General features: G+C 43.4%; 3 protein-coding genes across 6 annotated transcripts; all 3 read left to right on the forward strand.

Moving 5' to 3' along the window:
* The first annotated feature begins 364 nt into the window (after positions 1-364).
* LOC131883303 (CTD small phosphatase-like protein 3) lies at positions 365-1,720 on the forward strand. The gene is made up of 2 exons (XM_059230745.1): positions 365-994; positions 1,202-1,720. Exons 1-2 carry the CDS (start codon positions 513-515, stop codon positions 1,602-1,604), a joined length of 885 nt encoding a protein of 294 aa, XP_059086728.1. The 5' UTR covers positions 365-512; the 3' UTR covers positions 1,605-1,720.
* A 1,874-nt stretch (positions 1,721-3,594) lies between these two features.
* On the forward strand, positions 3,595-10,976 carry LOC131883080 (arginine kinase-like). Of its 4 annotated transcripts, none has more exons than XM_059230424.1 (5): positions 3,595-3,817; positions 7,428-7,639; positions 8,055-8,590; positions 8,830-9,051; positions 10,481-10,976. In XM_059230424.1, the coding sequence occupies exons 1-5, from the start codon at positions 3,792-3,794 to the stop codon at positions 10,667-10,669; spliced, it is 1,185 nt and encodes a 394-aa protein (XP_059086407.1). In that variant the 5' UTR covers positions 3,595-3,791; the 3' UTR covers positions 10,670-10,976. The 4 variants fall into 4 exon arrangements, with proteins under 4 accessions (XP_059086407.1, XP_059086408.1, XP_059086405.1 ...); XM_059230425.1 differs by lacking the exons at positions 3,595-3,817; positions 10,481-10,976 and adding exons at positions 6,429-6,734; positions 10,152-10,352; XM_059230422.1 differs by lacking the exon at positions 3,595-3,817 and adding an exon at positions 6,437-6,734.
* A 5,384-nt stretch (positions 10,977-16,360) lies between these two features.
* Positions 16,361-18,778, forward strand: LOC131883086 (arginine kinase-like). Its single transcript, XM_059230430.1, has 5 exons — positions 16,361-16,500; positions 17,040-17,375; positions 17,461-17,570; positions 17,644-18,141; positions 18,232-18,778. The coding sequence occupies exons 2-5, from the start codon at positions 17,047-17,049 to the stop codon at positions 18,360-18,362; spliced, it is 1,068 nt and encodes a 355-aa protein (XP_059086413.1). The 5' UTR covers positions 16,361-16,500; positions 17,040-17,046; the 3' UTR covers positions 18,363-18,778.
* The last annotated feature ends 241 nt before the right edge of the window (positions 18,779-19,019 follow it).

A 19,019-nucleotide genomic window follows, 5' to 3' on the forward strand; every position in this document is an offset into this window, starting at 1 on the left:
ATTCATTCATGCTCATAGTACCTTTTCACTAGACAACACAATTCGTTTGGTAATTTCAAATCATTCGAACATAAGACAAAAAGTCGACAAAATTTGTTCTTGGTTTAAAATGGGCAAAAGAGGATATCAAATATCTCTGGCACATGATGAGGGCATGCAAGGATAGCTATACCGAACTCCAAAATTAGCCCTGAACCCACTACTATGATAAGCACATTATGGAAAAAATGAAGCGCCCCAATGAAGGAAGGCCTGCGCTACCAAGAACAGTCCCCAAGTCAGCGGAGTGCTCTATCCAAAAATAGTCTAGACATCAGTGATGTCTGAGGAACTAAAGAATATGATATGTACTAAGAGGCACGGAAAAAAGCCCTTCAGAGCATCGGACTTGCCAGAGGTCTCAGTTTAAGTCGTGAAACCTAGTGAAGTAGTCGTCGTTGTCGCCGTCGTCGTTCTTGGGGTTTTGCCCAACATTGAACATAACAGTCCGAAGCTCACGTCCACCTCAATTCATGAAGTCACAAACAAGGTGTGGACATCATAGAAAGCAAATACGAAAAATAAGTTGGGGCAAGATGCTTGAAACGCCCAGATGCCGGAAGGCCTCTTCCCTGTCCATCGGACCTATGTCTCTGTTCCTGAGTCCCATCAAGACCATCAGTTCCACCACTCAGAGGCGGAAGAGTGATTCTCGATTGGAACGCAGGCTCCAGTTCGATCTGAGCGATGTGGATCCTCGGACGATTCATCTGTTCCACCATTTACCCGAGGCGCCCAAGGTGGAAGCCCCTGAAATTGGGGGACCGAGACGCGATCGCGAATACACGCTGGTGTTGGATATTGACGAAACCTTGGTGCATTGTTCCAGTGATCCCAGTTTACCTTACGTCTTCGAAATCGAAGTCATCCCCGAGAATCATTCCAACTCGACGCCGAGGAAATATTACGTGAGAAAACGCCCCAACATCGACTATTTCTTGCAAGAAGTTGCACAGTAAGGACCTCTTTTGATTCCTATTCACCTTGAAACGCTGGATTTCTCTTCCTTTTCAGTGTTTGTAACGTTCTAGCTAAAAACCTAAGCGACTTCCGCTCAGTCAGCCGTTTTAAAGAGGTTGTGTGAGCTTGAGGCTCGAACGTACCGTCGATTGAATTTCGATTAAGACTCTCTCTCACATGTGGTTATTTCTTAATCTTCTAGGCATTTTGAAGTTATCGCTTTTACAGCTGGTTACAAACGATATGCTAACAGGATCTTGGACTATTTGGATCCCGAGGGAACCATCTTTAGTCACCGTCTGTATCGCGATTCTTGTTACATCAAGGATCGGAAGTACATCAAGAACCTGAACGCACTGGGCCGTGACCTCAATAAAACGATCCTGGTCGACAACTCCATAGAGGCCTTGGGCTTTCAAATGGACAACGGACTGCTGATCAAAACTTGGACGTCGGATCCCTATGACGACCAATTGCTCTTGGTTCTAGACATCCTTTCAAACATACTGCTGGTCCAGGCGAGCGTGCCTCGGTATCTACGGGACCAATTCGGCTTATCTCGTTTCATCGAGCATCAAATTGATCTCTTGCATCAGCATCACTAAATATTACAAAGGATTCTGCTTCCAAAAGGAAGCTTATTGTCCATGTAAATACGTATACAATCATATATTCATTCATTCTTACTACGTAGCATAGAAATATAAATCCCGTTTATGTGTGTTTATTCGTTCATAGTCCTCAAGCGCAACGTTTGATTGCATCACGGTGGCTCCAAAGTTGACGATCAAAAATAACCCCTTGGAGAATATGGCGAATCATTAGAAGCCATTGCCACCATAAAAGTATAGACCACATGGCAGAAAAACAGGCCAAAAAGAGGGGGAAAAGACCCCAAGTATTTCGATGGATCGGTAAAGAAGATTGGCAATTTGCGTAATAGAATGAAAAGGAAACCACAAATTCATGTGGGCGGATTAGGCCCGTGCCACCCATAAACAGGAAAGTTTCTAATCATGATCAAGATCGGTGGGCACCAAAAATAAGTTGGGTGGTGGCGCATGATCCAACCACACAACAACATTAACAACAAGCCTGCCACCCTGATTAAATTCGTTCCTCACACAAGACATGACACCTGCCGGGTTTGAACTAAAAGCCATTACCAGCCAAGTTGACGAGTGAAGACCATACAACCCGGTAGCTCTTATATATGCCCTTAATCGAGAAGACGTATGACGAGCGAAAAGGTGATACCGAAAGCTAATATCTACTTAAAGGTTGGAATTATTTATCCTAGACATGCCAGAGAGGATTAGGTAAACCTCTTTTACCTCTATTCAGGGCAGCATTGGAAGCCGTGCGTACTGTACACGAAAGAGTACGTAGATTAGAATGAACCACAAGAGCTACTACGTACACTGCCACTCAAGTGGTGCTTAGTTGGAAGTTCCTGTGACATTAAGGCTTACAGTAAGTTTGTTCGTTCCTTCGTTCATAGTTCGTTCGTTAATCCAATCCTATAGGGAAAGAAAGCAATGCAACTGGTGCCTTACAATCAGATTGGATACCTTTTCGACCATTCTCCGTAAACTCTTCTCTCAATGTTGCTGCACGGCGAGCCTCTGGATTTGTTTCCAAGGCAAAGGACACTTCATAATGATAGTCGGACTCACACAGGGGGTGAAAGCGGTGCAACGTTTTAAACGTTCCTTGTAGGGGCTTTTGACAAATCAATTTCGTTATGATTTCATAATTATTAGCATTGGATGAAGTTGTCTCAAATGGCGCTAAAGAAATTTATGTGGCGCTATTTGCCACATTACTAATCTATACTAGAGCCTCAAAGAGGTTTCAGTCAGATAAAAAACAGGTATGAGGACGCTTAAGAAAGCTGCAGTATTAAGCCTGCAAAAGTGCTTCCTCACCTATTTTGCATTGCTTCGAGAGTTCCTTCACCGTAATCTTTATAATAATAAGTTTATTGACATGCGTAAGCTTCTACTTGGTCACAGAGTTGTAGCAAGATAGCAGGTTTTGGTGACGATGATCACCACATCTTGGGCAAGCACCTTTTGACCCCACTTGGATTCAAATGGCCTGCTGGCTTTAGACCAATAACTTACTTAAAGTACTTAAAGATGTGTTCAAGATCATGACTTTGACGCACTTTTAGTGACTCGTCCCTCCATGTATCAATAAGCCTGAGTTGCGTTTTGACTGACTGGCTCCATTACCCTGTTCCCTTTTGCGTCCTTCGTCTCTTCGTTCCTCGTTCCTTATTCCTTGTTCCTCTCCTCCTTTCGTCTCTCACCCTCTTTTCCTCTCCTTCTCTGTGTCGATTGGAACCGACCGAAACAACGTCATGAAACGCATGGGAAGAACCAGAAGACACATCAGAAATGCCATGAGCCAGTCATACCTGTGGCGAAATGGCATACCTGCTCACACGGATTCCCCTCTTACAGTGAGCGCTAATTAAGACCCCTGAGCCCCATTGGATCAATTGGGGGGAAAATGGTTCGTTGGTTCCATTGGAACCATGCCACTGGTGCGAGGAAAAAAGTTTGGAGTGGCTGTTTGATTAAAGTTTGAAATATGACAACACATATCGCATGCATGCAGTGGATCACCTCAGTCTATGATTACTGCTCCACCACACCACACATCGGCTCTATTGGCTCAGCTTATCCACTATTAAAGCTAATCACTCTAACCAAGATTGGAGAGATTGGAACACGGACAGAGTGAGATATCCATCTAGTCCATCCAGACAAGCACCATCGAACACCATGGGGATTTTCGTCTCGAAAAACAAGTGAGTAGCTTTGAAAGCTCATATTCGACACTTTACAATACTTTGAAATTGGTGGCATCGTTTCGGTTGACTTTGGAATCGAAAAACATATTTTAGGACTTAACTCCATTTGTACGTTTCTCTTATCACTTTCTCTACGGGTTTTTCATATGTTGGTTTTTACTCAATCATAAATCACTAAATCGGCGATAGACATTAGAACTAATCGAGAGAGTGAGTTGGTGGATCATTGAGGGAGCTAATGGGAAGACCATTAAAAACAAATGGTTTTCAGGCCAGCTCTCCGTTCTTATTTGGTCTTACTTTCTAAGGACGAGTACATTGTGTAATAAACAAGGGGTACACAAATCTAGCAATAACATTGTTGTCGTAAGATCTTATACCAAAGCGCGAGTGAAACATGCCAAACAGACTGAATGGACATATAACCATGATGGTTGTTAACCTACACGAATGCTCTTTGTTAATATTGATGTCCATCGGAAATTCGATACCCATTATCAACATCCCAGGGGTTCGAAAACAGACATTGTCCAAAATGGTGGTTGGCATAAATGTAACAGCTCATCGATACACTGTATGCAATTATTCTGAAGCCCCAGCCCCTGCCTAAGTGTCTAAAAGTCCAAAACCACTCTCACTTACATCAAACTCTAAAAAGAAGAAGAAAGTTGTATTTAAAGCCCTTTCGTTTAGAACTTATTGGGCTCTTCCTTGAAAATAACGCACATATCCATTTCTTCTGAATTTACTCATGTTCCCAATTGAGTTGAAAAAATACGAAAGTTTCATGACATCAAAATATGCGAGTATATCCCAAATGCCCTTTATCTTTTAAGTTCACGCTAAAATGTGTTCATTCTTGATTGTTTGAACGCAATTACATTGTTCGTCTTCCTTTTTTCCCTTTGAAACTATTTTTGTCTAAAATTAGGCTGCTAAAACCAAATGTCTCTCGTTCCTGGGCCAATTTAGATGGACTTGAAGAAGGATTCAGCAGCAAAGAGGTAGAAAATCATCTTAGAAACTCTCAGCGAAGCGAACTAGATCCGTTAGTATTGTTTAAAAGCGTTAAATCATTTCAAGCAGGATCTATTCCTTCTTCCTTTGAGTTTGTGACTATTGGAGAGAAAAATGGAGAATATACATTCCTTTGATTTGAAAAAAATCTCAAATGCCATTGATTCACGTAAATTAAAAGTTGCAGTTATGGAGGAACATTGTTCCAAGGGAGAATGCAATTCCCAAGCACTGTTCAGGAATCCTACTCATACTTGAGTATGAAATAGGTAAACTTAGGAACAAGGTTGCGTTGAGTTCTTACCTTGGCTTACCGTGGAAATATAATTAAGAATGAAACATTTAGATTTGTCAAACCAGTAATCAATTTGTGAGTTCAAGTTTTATCAAATGAGACATGACATGCGTGGCTGAGTAGTAATCTTCTAGTGCTGGGGTGCGTCCGGACTCGAGTCCAAGTGCACTCGAATCTTTTCTCCAAATTTGGAGAAACCAGCCAGCCTCGTAATGATAAAGTTTCATTTTTTAATTAGATTTCTTCAGAAAACAGGTCTAAGCCTGTCGTGATTTGGTCATGTAAGATCCAAGTCCTTGAAAGAGGATTGCATTACCCTAGTATAATTTTGCAAAAAATGGGTTTTTGGACGGACTTGAGACTGGCAGAGAACCCGAGTCTTCTACAGGATTCGAGTCTTTTGCTGAACTCGCCCCAGCACTAAAATTTACCACTCCTGACTTTTGTCTCTTCAGGAGTCTGGCCACAAGACTGGACATTTCCGCCTTAAAAGATGACTTTCTCCTTTTCTTGTCTGTGGCTTGTTTCTTAGTCCCTAAAGATGGGACTTGAAGAGATTGCGTGATGCCGGTGGTTAAACACGTTAGAATCTCTTAGTGGTACAATACATATGCTAATTAGGTCTTGACAAAAAAATTCAAGGAGTCATTGACATCTTAAATGCATACAAAGATCACGCAAACAATCAGATATGAAATTTACCACAAATGAAATGGACCCATGCATTGTCGATACGGCATGGGACGCAAAAAGTACTTTTTAACTACTCTCTTGCATTGCACTAACACTTGCGGCCAAACGTTACCGCCATCGCATTTTTGAACCTTTAAATTCATAAAGCATGCCCACTCATCACAATGAGAGTGTTTGAAATACACAGTAGTGCAAAAACATTTTAGAATCCTGCCAAATACCACTATTGGTCTCATTGGAGAATTAAAGGAGCTGTTCATTTAAACCTTAAAAGCCAAATATGTGAGTCGAAATTTGTGTAACACCTCAAGAAATCGTCAGTACGTACTCGTATAACACGCATACACTTTGGTGCATTTCTTATCAGATGATTAATTCCGCCCGGCAATTCGAGTCGCTTGCGCAATTTCGATTCTGCCATTTTGAAATGAAATGTCGAGCGGAATATTGAAAATGCCAATGCTCAGCCTTAGCAAAGATGGGAGAGCATGTAAAATCAATGATCCATGAGGGAGGATGTTTCCACGTAGATATGAAGAGGACGACGAAGAATATGGATGACGTATAGCACCACGCAATAAAGAAGCATTTGCCAAGTGTTCACTCAAGGGACTTGTTTCTCTGAGGCAAAGTGCTCCGATTTCAAACAATCTGCTTGCATGGCGGCGGGTCAAAACAATCCCCAATTCTGTTGTGGTCTGATCAGATATTGAACCAAACCAGATTAGTCGTGTTCAATTGGTTTGAGTGGGTTCTAAATCGCACAAAAAGCTGAGCTTATTGATTTTCTGACCGTTGAGCCAACAGCATGACGATCACCGTTTGGAAAGTGCTGCCCTCTGTCCAGTTGATTTTTCAATTAGGCTTTCTTCTTGAAAGTCATGCCCAGGGGCCAATCGGATGCGCAAGGTAGAAAAACAAAGCTCATTACTTATTCTCATCCAATGACCAAAATGACCAAACCCCAATTATGTTCCCAAAACGGCCCACTCTGGTCTACTACTCGAACGACGTACTCAGGCCTAAGGCTAAGGAAGAAAAGAACAAATATGACAAATGGGGTGGGACGTGTATGCTTGCACACAATTTGCTCCACTCCCCCAATGGAGAACACTTGAGGTGAAATGGGCAAGGGTACAATAACCTGGGAGACTTTCAAAATCATTTTTCATTAATGTATTAGGTTTTTGGTCGCATCGAAGAAACCACGCGTCCTGTCTGTCCTATAGTGTACGTTGGGTTCAAGTTTTGACAGCTTTTGAAAGAATACTTCGTTCGTCTAATCGCTGGCCAACAAGCCTTTCAAAGTCAAGGTTGAAAATGGCTGAGATCGCAAGTGACCACTTGTATGAGAGGTAGTTACCAACCTGACGAGCTAGTAGTACTGTACTGCTAACTCTGGACACTTGAACAAAGTCATGTCACATAAAAGTCGTTGCACACACTTTTGCTTGTCTAAATAGGAATGAAACTGCCAAGTCGGACCTAATTGTCAGAAGAGGAAAAAGCGAACGAAATTGTATAGACAGTCCAATGTTTCACCTCTGGAATCTTGTACAGACATAATACGACAACCGCAACGAAATGCACCCACAATTTCAGGTCTTCAGAGCCGAAGCCTGAGTCTTCCAATGCCGAGTATGGAGTGAACCCATCCGATATCACTTACGTGGATCAGGGCTTCAAAGCCCTTCAAGAGGCTGAGGATTGCCAGTCGTTGTTGAAAAAGCATCTGACCAAGGAAATTCTGGACGAGCTGAAAATTCTGAAGACCAGGACGTTCGGATCCACCTTGAAAGACGTGATTCAGTCAGGTGAGTGAGTGCAGAGGATGAGCTACTAGCAGTAGAAACCGTCAGGAGTGTAGTGGGACATGTCAGAGCAAGTGACAAGCGCTTTAGAAAGAGCAAATTTGTCTTGGGGGACAAAATCGGCGAGTTGGCCGCAAATTTATTTACCTCCTTATGGGACAACAAGCAGCCATTCAAACATTTGGCCCGGTAGTGGTTAACTTTGAGAAATTGAAAGTACACCTCGGCTCATGGGCAAATTATGCATATTCCTAACTACTTCTCGTTGACCGATGTCAAACAGGACAATAGAGAGAGTGCTTAGGGTAGATTCCACTTCGGAGCATGATCAAAAGTTATCAGGATCACAAGATCTGGTGGTAGTCATCTCAAGCCATTTCTGGGATTCAACTAGCTCTAAATGTTTTTGCTGTTTCAGGGATCGAAAATATTGATTCAGGAGTGGGTGTCTACGCTCCCGATCCCGAGGCCTACGGTGTTTTCGCCAACTTATTTGATCCCATTATTGAGGATTACCACGGAGGGTTCTCCAAGAGCCAGAAGCACCCGCCTTCACATTTTGGCAACCCTGAGGATTTTGGCGACCTTGATCCTGATCGAGAATTCATCGTGTCCACGCGAATCCGCTGTGGGCGTTCCATCGAGGGTTTCCCATTCAACCCAAACATGAAAAAAGAGGACTACGAAAATATGGAGAAGCTAGTCTCCGAGACCTTGGAGAAATTTGACGGGGAGCTTAAGGGCACCTATCATTCCTTGGAATCCATGTCACCGGAGACTCAGCGAGAACTCGTGGATCAGCATTACTTGTTCAAGCAAGGTGACCGATTCCTGGAGGCAGCCAATGCCATTCGACATTGGCCATCGGGCCGTGGCATATTCTTCAATGATGAGCGATCGTTCTTGGTTTGGTGCGGGGAGGAGGATCATTTGCGAATCATTTCAATGCAAAATGTAAGTGCTTTCAGTTAGGAACGTGTGTGTGTGTGTGTGTTTTTCGTTTGGGCATAAGTGTTGCTTCTTATAAATACCCACTTGCTATCATGTCCGGGAAGTTGTTGTGTTTGTGTGACAAAAACTGCCTTGTTCCAACAATGACAGATCCACAGTTTGCCTTTTTGTTGCTGCTCTTGGTAATGCAGGACAATTTTTCTTTTTTCCGCGACTCGAATTGTCCTCTTTCTTCGTTTTAGGGTGGCCACGTGGGTGAGGTGTACGGGCGACTCGTTCGAGCTCTTGAGGAGATGGAGAAAGAATTCAAATACTCTCACGACGAGCGATTAGGATTCCTTACCTTCTGTCCCACCAATTTAGGCACGACAATCCGAGCCTCTGTGCACATCAAACTTCCCCGATTGGCTGCCGAAGGTGGAATTGAAATGCTTCAGAAGCATGGCGATGAGCATCAGCTCCAGGTAAATTGTTCCAGGCTCTTGGCTTGTAGAGAAAAAAACAAAACACAATTATTTCGAACGGCATCAATCAGCCGTTGAGTTGATGCAAAGATGCTAATTCAAGGCTAGATGTCATGTTCTTGCGTTTTTAACGTAGAATTTATGGTAACCCTGGAATGGATTAAAACGGCGCGGGCCATTTAAAAGTGGAGACTTAGGAACACTCTTTGATCGGTCGGAGAAGAAATTGAATTGGAAATTGAGGATATTTGTTGCCCCCCCCCCCCCCCCGGGTATTTAAAGCAGTATCCGGTATCGCATAGCTGAGCTGGAACCGCCCCGAAGATCATTTAGGAATTTTTCGAGATATCTGTAGGCCAATTTCAGAGAAGTGCTGGCCTGTTGCCGAAACTGAATCTTCGAAATCCTGGCTTAGAATTGCACTCAAACTAGCCCAAAAGTCAATCTCCGAGACGTTTTGTCATGAAACTTTTAGCTTTTTCTTCCTTTTTTTTGCTCATTTGCCATGACAAAAGCAGGAGAATTTATGAGATCCTTCATCTCTACTCGAATTTCAATTTGGCTCAATCCTCAGACTTGGCATCGCACTCAGATGACATCTCTTATCTCTCCTCCATACATGAATGCGGTTAAAAATCAGTTAGAAATATGTCAGTATGCCTAAATGCAGACTTGTGATGCAATTTTAATTGCAATTAGATTTCCAAGGAAGCATGTCACTGATTTCATTTAGGTGGATGCAATGGAGAGATTTCGATTACAAAAATTTGATGTGTTTCTTCATGGAAATCTTTAGTGAATCTATCGCACAGATCTAACTTTGGCATAACCGCCACCTCCTCCCAACTTGACCTTTTATTTCAGTCGTTATTGTTGACCACCGACTTGTCCTCAGAAAGAAACGATTTTCAAATTGTCTGGACGTCAAACAGATGAAATTGATTCACAATTGGAAAGTATTTGCAATTGTAGTAAATCATACCTGAAGATCATGTAATTGAATTCAATTGCATTTGAAAATAATTGACTCAGGTCTGCCTACATGTACCGCAGGGTTACCAGTCGGACCTCTGACCAAATTCCTACTTTATCCAATACAGGAATGAGATAGACCGTCCGTTGTCGTGAGAAACCCCGCCTTTTTTGTTCAACTCAAAACGAGTTAGGCGTGAAATCTCCTGTAATCAAGAAACCCCACAAAAAGGACAGTACAAACATGATGGACCTACCCCTACGTAAAGGTGTACGAACGAATGGAAGGCCAAGCCCAAGCCCAGAGGTCACTTGATCCGTGTCAAAATGACTTCGAGAATCGAATCACATTCCCCTCCACTCAGCAGAGAGCAGGCGAAAATCCTCACTCGTTTAGTTTCCTCTCATGATCCGACCCTCGTTCTCATTTGTCCATTTGTTGATTTGTCACTTTCAGGTTCGAGGTTCGTCTGGAGAACATAGCGAGGCTGTTGGCGGCCTCTATGACATTTCAAATCGCGAGCGAATGGGTCTCACCGAATACCAAGCCGTCAAGAAGATGTACGAAGGTGTGAACGAATTGATCAAAATGGAAAAGGCTTTAATTGCCAAGGACGAAGGCGATCTGGCTGAGGCTCTCGAATAGACCGCCAATACTACGTACAAGTACTACGTAGAGAAAGACATAGACACACACACACACACCGAAAGAGAAAGAGAGAGCGAGAAAAAAAACCTCATCCACTCTTGCCAAAGAAAAAGAATTGACCCCATACAAAGACATTTTCTGATTATTTCCTAACTTTGGTCTGTGATATTCTCCAGTAAGTTTCTTTTGAATTTCCTAACAAGCTCCTTCGATTACTACTCGTGCTGCTACGGCAAAAATTAGTATCATCATTACATCAACTGATCAATCACTTCAAATATACATTCATTCATTCATTCATTCACCCACTCACCCATTTGCTCATTCGTTTATTCACGGGCTCCTCACTCCCACACTTTGGGTTGTACATACAAAGTGGGCTTCATTTGTTTGTAAAGACACGCCCATTGCTTTCACAAATGACGACCATCAAACTCGTTCTTGACTTTGATGGATGGAGACCGCGGAGCAATCGTCTCTCCACATTCAGACATTTACGTTCGGTACATTCTGTTCAAGACACGCCAACGAGATCAAGGAACACGACAAATGTGCCAAGTGACATCGATCCTTTTCTTCTATTGTATGTTATATGTTTTTAGTGGCAGTACGAGGATATTGCAACGACATGTATATTGTGTAAGATATTCCGGGCTGTTGACACGTGAGCGCATCTAGTTAGTTAGCATTGGGACGGGGGACAAGTCGGACCACATTTGGAACCGATGAAATTTGACAGCTTGTCGGCCAGCTATTTTGTACGTAGTAACATTGAACATCAAGAATCAGTCAAAGGGAGAAAACGTGATGAAGTGGTTTGAACAGTTTCGGTTCGATACTCCTTCCCGATCTGTCCCAAAAAGGAAACTTTTAGATGCTATATCCACACCCACCGATGTAAAAATAATCTATTAACGGATTATGGAATTGTTCATTGGGAAATTGGATGATGTGATGGCCAGATCCGCTAGTCGGGCGAGGCTCTAGCCTCCGGCCTCCGAACTCCGACCCTACTGCTCAACAAAATTTAAAACAAAAAGTCAGAAATCTTCAATATTTGTATAGCTCTTGTCATGTTTTGGGGATATAAGCGAATTCCTAATCGAAAGAGCTCGAGGTCGAGTTTTTTTGTCGTGCTCGATTGGGAATGAATGTATAACCAATATTTTAAGATGCAATATTTGAAAACTTATGTAGTAAATATAACTAGGAACTTAATTTCTGGCCTTTTCGGATTCGAACCCCGAAAGTTAAATCAAGAATCACTTAACAAAGGAACTGGTGTCAAAAGTGACGGCAATAGTCATATCTTGTTTTTGAATTGAATTTGAAACAATTCATATTAATATTATTGATCGTGCTCAGTCATTGATGTCCATGGTACTCGTACCCAGTACTAAGGCACGAGCCTAATTCATATTACGGACATTCTTCATTAGCATAGGTAACCTGATACTTTTCAATACAGGCTTCGACAAGGCGTGAACATTGTGGCAGAAAAATGACGACTGGGCAACTTTTTCTCGATATGCTCTCGTTCGTTGGAAAGAGGCGATCTCAAATGTACTTGGGACAGAAGAAACACCTCTACCTTTTCTTGTTATCACGACTCGGGTGACTCGTGCAAAATGCCCTAATGAAACTGTTCCTTCGAAAGAGATAAGAATCCGCTTCTCCCTCAGACCCACACAGGAGTGCTTCACATGTGTATAAACACCACCATTCTAGGCTGAAAATCTCCTGTGTTAATCGCCAAATCCACAAAGGCTAAAGGCACTCGTATCATCAAGGGTTGGCAGACTTTTGGACCGTTGCAAATGGCAGGTTTCCTTCCAGTATTGGAGGCTTGTAACGAAACGGAAGAATAGTCATCCGTCTATGTTATATTTTTTATATATCTATATACAGTAACAACGGAAGTGGTCATTGGAAAGCCAATAAGATCTGGTGCCTGCTTGCAGTACCGAATGAGGGGCGATGCATGACAAATCCATTTTGGGTCCACGGAAAATTGTATCTCGTGATGAAGTGCTGAAGTAACGCTCACACAAAGCAATGTATGTCATTGGAACAAAGCCAATGTTCAAGCCTCGTTCATCCCGCTCATGACTTGAAACGGACCCAAACGAGTGAAGCGAGCAGCAGTACGTGGCATGTGGTAGACAAGCACACGAACGCACTGGGAACAAGACTTTTGTTGACTCAAGAAGTCATGAGATCGGGGTAAAGACGGGTCCAAAGCGGTGGGCAGCGACGAGCTTGAGGTGTTTGAACAATGAGTTGAACAAGTGCACAAGAATGGATCAAGACAAGTAGAAGTGCAGTTCACTGGGCCAGCTCAGCTCGGGGCCGATGATCGAAGGGGCCTGTTATCGCAATCACTCATACAATTCTGGCCTTTTCTTGTGGCACGCTATTGACGGCTGTCCTTGGTGCGAAAGACACCCGCCAACGCTGGCGGCCTGACCCTACAGTATTGCATTGTCTTGGACAAAGACGTTGATTATCCTCGTCTTTCCAATTAAAACAGAAACAATCGACTCTGAGGGACATGTCTTCTCAAAAGAATGACACCCGCTGACCTCGTCAAACCATGGATGACTGTCCAGTTCACTTGAAGGGTACTAATCTAAATGGATGGGGGGAAAAGTTCAGTTTCACCATCATCAAGCAACGGTCGTCAAAACTAACGATCGAATACCTGACGTTCCAATGGTTTCATCATTTAGGATGATTAGATAGATTCTTTTTCAGGAATGCTTGATCATCATGAGATACAACAGTAACTGCTTTTAGGGCTTGCATCTTAATATATCTACTGTTTCAAGGTTTCATAGTTCTACTGTTTACGGGTAAGCAAAAGCTTGTTACACCACGACCCTGAGCAAGAGATAGAGGACAATAATCTAATTTGAGCATACATATTCATCAGCTTGTTGCTACAAACATTAATGCACGACTTATTGTACAACTCGAAATTCTTGCTTTTGATAAGTAAGCCCGGTCAAAAAATCCTTCGGTACTATTTACAGATTTACTTATCAAAATACATTATTTGTCAAAACTCGGGTGGAACGTGGAACTAAATATCATATAAAGATTGAAAGGTAATAAACAGACGAATTATAACCTTTCATTTTTATAGTACTGGGGATTGCATTCCCTGTAGTGGTTAGAAAAGCCCGTGAAAAACCAAACCAAAAAAAAAGAACGCAAGGGTTAACTTAGCTTTCATGGCAAATAATAAGTCAATTGAACTGATTTAGCTAAAATTGCATATTAACCTCCATCAAAGGAACAGTATTTCCTGATAAAAATGGTTTTTGTCCAACCTCATTAAAGAACCAATTAATAAGAACGTTGATTTGCTTGCAGGAGTGGAAGATTTTCGACTTGAGTTATGCCTGACAAAAAGTACAGGTAAACATTCTTTGAGAGTGACCACAATTTGAATACTTTCATGTTTTTAATTCCTCTGTGAAAAACAGCGATTTTTACTTTACAAGCAGCTGAGATTTGCGACTAGTCCAAGCAGATTGTAAACTGAGTTCCTTTAGCATTTTTGCTGAGTAAGCTAAAGACCACAATCTTATTCCTCCGACGAAGTGTCGATCAGTTCTACTTTTATTTTATTATGTAAGAGATTTAAAAGTGACTAAAAATGGATTAGTGACAGTTGCAAATAATGAATCACCGAAAGGCCCCAAATATGGGATCCATTTCATTTTTGATTCCAAATTTCCAACCACGTTCAAATGTGGTACATGTTCTCATTATGTAGAGTACCACGCACGAGCAATTATGTTTCAAAATGGACTCTCCATATCTGCTTTCAATTTCCCTAATGTTTTGAAACATCTAAAGAGAGGGTCGATATCACAGGCTAAGAGTTGTCATCAAAACCTTACCAGGCAGCTAGGTCCTTTTCCTCATCTTGATAATGCAGAAGTTTAAAGGCATTCATTCTATGGATGCCCTAGATGTCTTTTCAATCGATAGGAAATACTCGCCTGAAACTGAGGGAGCATCAAGTGAATGAAGCAATTTTGTTGTTCGATATGGGTGGGCTAAAAATGTTGTCGTTACGATTGCTTATCCTTTAGCAACAAGTTTTATCAAATTCGTTTTCCGTTAGAGCATCTGCTTTTTGCCTTGAATGGGTTCCTCATCAAATATAGATAACTACGCTGTAATCATGTATATTCCAGCTTTGAAAAAAACGGGTTGGAATTGTTGCATACGCCCTAATTGTATTTATCTCGACTTGTCATCAGTCAGCATTCAGTATATACCGTAGATACCTACTAGAAGGCCAATTGAGATGAAGAGAGCATCATGATAGCTCACCAATTCAAACATTCTCGGAACACCTCGGAATAGCTTTATGAGTTTTTGACGTTGGTTTGCCCACAGGAACAGACGTTTTCATCAGACCGAGATGAAGGCCATTTTGCTTGAATGTCAAGGCCTGCCATACTCTGCCGACCAACAATATTAATAATAATGGGACCATGAGGCTGCTAGTCGTTACAGTATGCTACCTTAACTGGATTATCAAAAGAGCTTTTCGGTTTGAGTGACAAACGATCCTTCAGTTGTGGAAGCCAGCTCAACCCAAAGCGTAGCGAATCGAATACAAGATTATTCCTATGAATCAATCAGGGTGGCGGCGCTCTTTTGCCAGAAAAATGGTTGGTGACGGGTTTCAAGCAACGCCATTTTATCATTCTTTTTCCTTCGTCTTAGGAAACGCAACATGGACCAACTCTTTGAACGCTATGAATTCCATCAGATCTGGAATTATGCCGTAAAATGGGTTCCCCCTGGTTTAATACACTTAGTTGCTAGGAATTGTCAATAGGGAACAGACGATTGATTACCTGTTTGGAAAAATGTAAAGACTTGCGCTCAAATTTAGGCCATTGCATTTATTTGGAAGTCTCAACCGAGCACATCGTTCTAAGGTAATGCGATTCGATTGATCGATAGACAATAATCGCATTCGAAACGGGATGAAATATGCGCTTCCGGAGATGCTCATTGTTCGAGGTCAGCCATTGGCCACACGGTTGTCATAAAATATAAGGTCATATTCAAGTTAAAACATGTTATTTAAATCCTGGAGTCGAACATCTTAAAGCCCTTTTCCGCCATCAAACACTCCAGAAGAGATAAAGCACGAACAGATATGGATCTCCATGCTCCAATCTTGTCCATTGAACCGTGTGCCCAAGTAGTCCCGGTCGTTCAGAGCGTGGGCTACCCTGTACCTAGTGGTGCGTACTACTAGAACTACTTGGAACACTCACTTTGTATCCATGAGAATACCGCAAGATGCCATTTTGAGTCATCTCGCCAAGTTCCGTGTTCGTCCCATCATGTCCCATCTGGCTGCCTCGCAGACTTGTTCCCTGCCTCGCTGGATCACTGGATCACTGGATCACTGACTGGCTCTGCTTACTCGAAGCTCACCCCACCTGCAAACACGAGGAACATGCAATGATCCAGCTCCGGAGGATTTACATCGGTAGTTACTTCCTTTCACATTGGCGAAATTAAATTCAGAAAGAAAAGTCTAAATCACGGGTGCATTCATCAGACTGAAGCTCACTTGGAGGTCCTTGGAATAGCTTTGGATCGTCTGAAGGGGCTCAGTTTTACACGTGTAACCTGGGTTGGGCGTAAATTTGTTGGCGAGTGTATCTGAGGCGGCCGAGAAAGCTCCTCCTTTTATACAAGCATCCCATCTTCTCGAGCTTCACTGCACCTCTCGAGTTCGGGTGGTCAAGACGTTTCCAGACTCCTTCTTGCGTGACTTCACTTGAATCGTAAGTCGCTTACACTTACTTATCGACGGCAAATCAATCCAAATCCCCCGATTGAGTTCGTTCGTGTTGAAATGTGTTGGCATGTTGGAAAAGAACCTTGAGCTATCGTGAGCAAATAATGGCATGGGCTCAACCAAGGAACCCGTCAGACCTTCACTCTTGCAATTGAGCCTTTTGGTCTAGGGCTAAATCCCAGCGGCGAGAGGCATTGGGGCTTAAGGTTGCCGCTATACCATTCCATTATGTATAGTAGTAGCGGCAGCAACAGCAAAAACAGTGCAAACCAGACAGAGACCTACGCAGTTCCATAATAAGCGATGAGAGTGCTCGAATTGGTTGCGCAGTGCTCAATCCCATCGGAGAGAAGGGAAGCTAGGAGAGAATCCTCCATTTTGTTTTGCTTCCCATGTTCCAAGCGACGACGCCCTCCTCCCCTGGTCTCGTTCCCCCCCTCTCTTTTCCGTTAACTTCAGACCATTGAGTCAGCTGGAACACGAGAACCATCTTGATTTTGGGTGTTTTGCTTGCCATCCTTTCAGATTCAAAATGCCTCAGCCATTCCCTGAAATCAAGTCCTCCCACAGCTTGGTGGCCAAGCACGTGACCAAGGAGAAATGGGACAAGTTGAGCGACATTGTCACCAAGACCTCCGGCTTCACCTTGGCCAAGGCCATTGCTTGCGCCGTTGAGTTCGACAACCAGCACTGCGGTATCTACGCCGGAGATGAGGACTCCTACATCGACTTTGCCGATGTGTTCGATCCCCTGATCTGCGAGTACCATGGTCTCAAGCCCGACTTCAAGCATGTGTCTGACATGGACTCCTCCAAGCTCCAGGGCAATGTCAACCCCGAAGTGCCCGTGCACTCCGTGCGGTATGAAAAACAAACGATGCTATTCTTGGATATAGAATAAACTAGTAACAAAGCCCATAATATATTTTGTCTTCACCAATTTCAGCATCCGTGTGGGTCGCTCCATCCAAGGCTACGGTCTTTCCCCCGGAATCACCAAGGAGCAACGTGTGGGCGTTGAAGAGCTCTTCAAGAACGCTTGCAAGAAGTTCTCCGGTAAGGACCCGTGGCAGGGATCGCGAATCAATAGCCAGGCCTGGCAAAGTCTGATTTCAAACCATTTCTCTAGGCGATTTGTCTGGCCAATACTTTGCCCTCACCGGCATGGACGAGAAGGTCCGCCAACAATTGGTTGATGACCACTTCCTCTTCATGTCTGGCGACCCCAACTTGAAGGTGGCCGGCATGGAGCGTGACTGGCCCGAAGGCCGCGGCATCTTCCACAACGAGGCCAAGACCTTCTTGGTCTGGGTCAATGAGGAGGATCAACTCCGCATCATCTCCATGCAAAAGGGCGGTGACGTCAAGGGCGTGTTCGAGCGTCTGGCCCGTGGCATCCAAGCCGTGGGTGAGTCTGTCAAGGCCGAGTCTGGCAAGGACTTCATCCTGTCCGAGAAGTTCGGCTACGTCCACTCCTGTCCCACCAACTTGGGCACCGGCATGCGCGCCTCTGTCCATGTGGACCTCCCCGGATGGACCAAGGAAGGTGTCGACCTATTGAAGAAGCGATGCGAGGAGCTCAAGGTTCAACCCCGAGGAACTCGCGGAGAGTCTGGCGGTCAAACTGGTAAGAGCCCTGGGCCTTATGGCCTTTTGGCCTTTTGGCCTTTTGGTACTGTGAAGACTATTGACTCCCTCTTTGATTTTTTCATTTCAGGCCACACCTACGACATCTCCAACAAGCATCGTCTGGGCTACTCCGAGGTTGAGTTGGTCCAGACCATGATTGATGGTGTGAACACTCTTTACAAGGAGGATGTGGAGCTCCAGAAGAAGCACGGCATGTAAAGAGGTCGTGAATAAGTGTGAAATCAACCAATAGCAGCAACACGTGTAAAACTGGAAAATAACAACAAAGATAAACTATTGCTACACTACCAACAGCCACACGCAAGAACATCATCATTCCTTGTCATCTCTCCTGAACGACAACTCTTCTCCAAATTGAACCACCCACCAACCCTCCAGTCTGTGGGATCCACTCCGCATTATTATTAGGAACAACGGCGGCGGCGACCACGACCATCCACAGCAACAACAACACCTACCACTCCTATCTACACCATCAACATCCAAAGAAAGAGACTATTTGGGGGTCGTCTCGAATTAGAGTGTCAATCGATTAAGGCTAGAATAAATCTATGTACGACATAATGGAACATCATTAGAAATAAAGCATCACGTCTAATTCGAAACATTGTTAACGGGCTTTCATGTTCTTCTTTCTTTCTTCATGCTGAATGCACTCAACTTTCTCGTCTGTTTGTCCATCCGTCCATCCGTCCATCCGTCCCTACTACTGTACGTCTATCTGCAGTACTGTAGGGTACGAAGCAGAAGAAAGTTTCCCCCAGGAAACTTTTATTACTTTACTTTTGGGCGCGAACGGTCAACGAACTTTTTCACTCCCCAAGTGCTCGAAAATTGTTGGTCCCTGGCCAAGAA

The sequence above is a fragment of the Tigriopus californicus genome, chromosome 7 (assembly GCF_007210705.1).
Source record: "Tigriopus californicus strain San Diego chromosome 7, Tcal_SD_v2.1, whole genome shotgun sequence".
In the NCBI taxonomy this organism is placed as follows: domain Eukaryota; kingdom Metazoa; phylum Arthropoda; class Copepoda; order Harpacticoida; family Harpacticidae; genus Tigriopus; species Tigriopus californicus.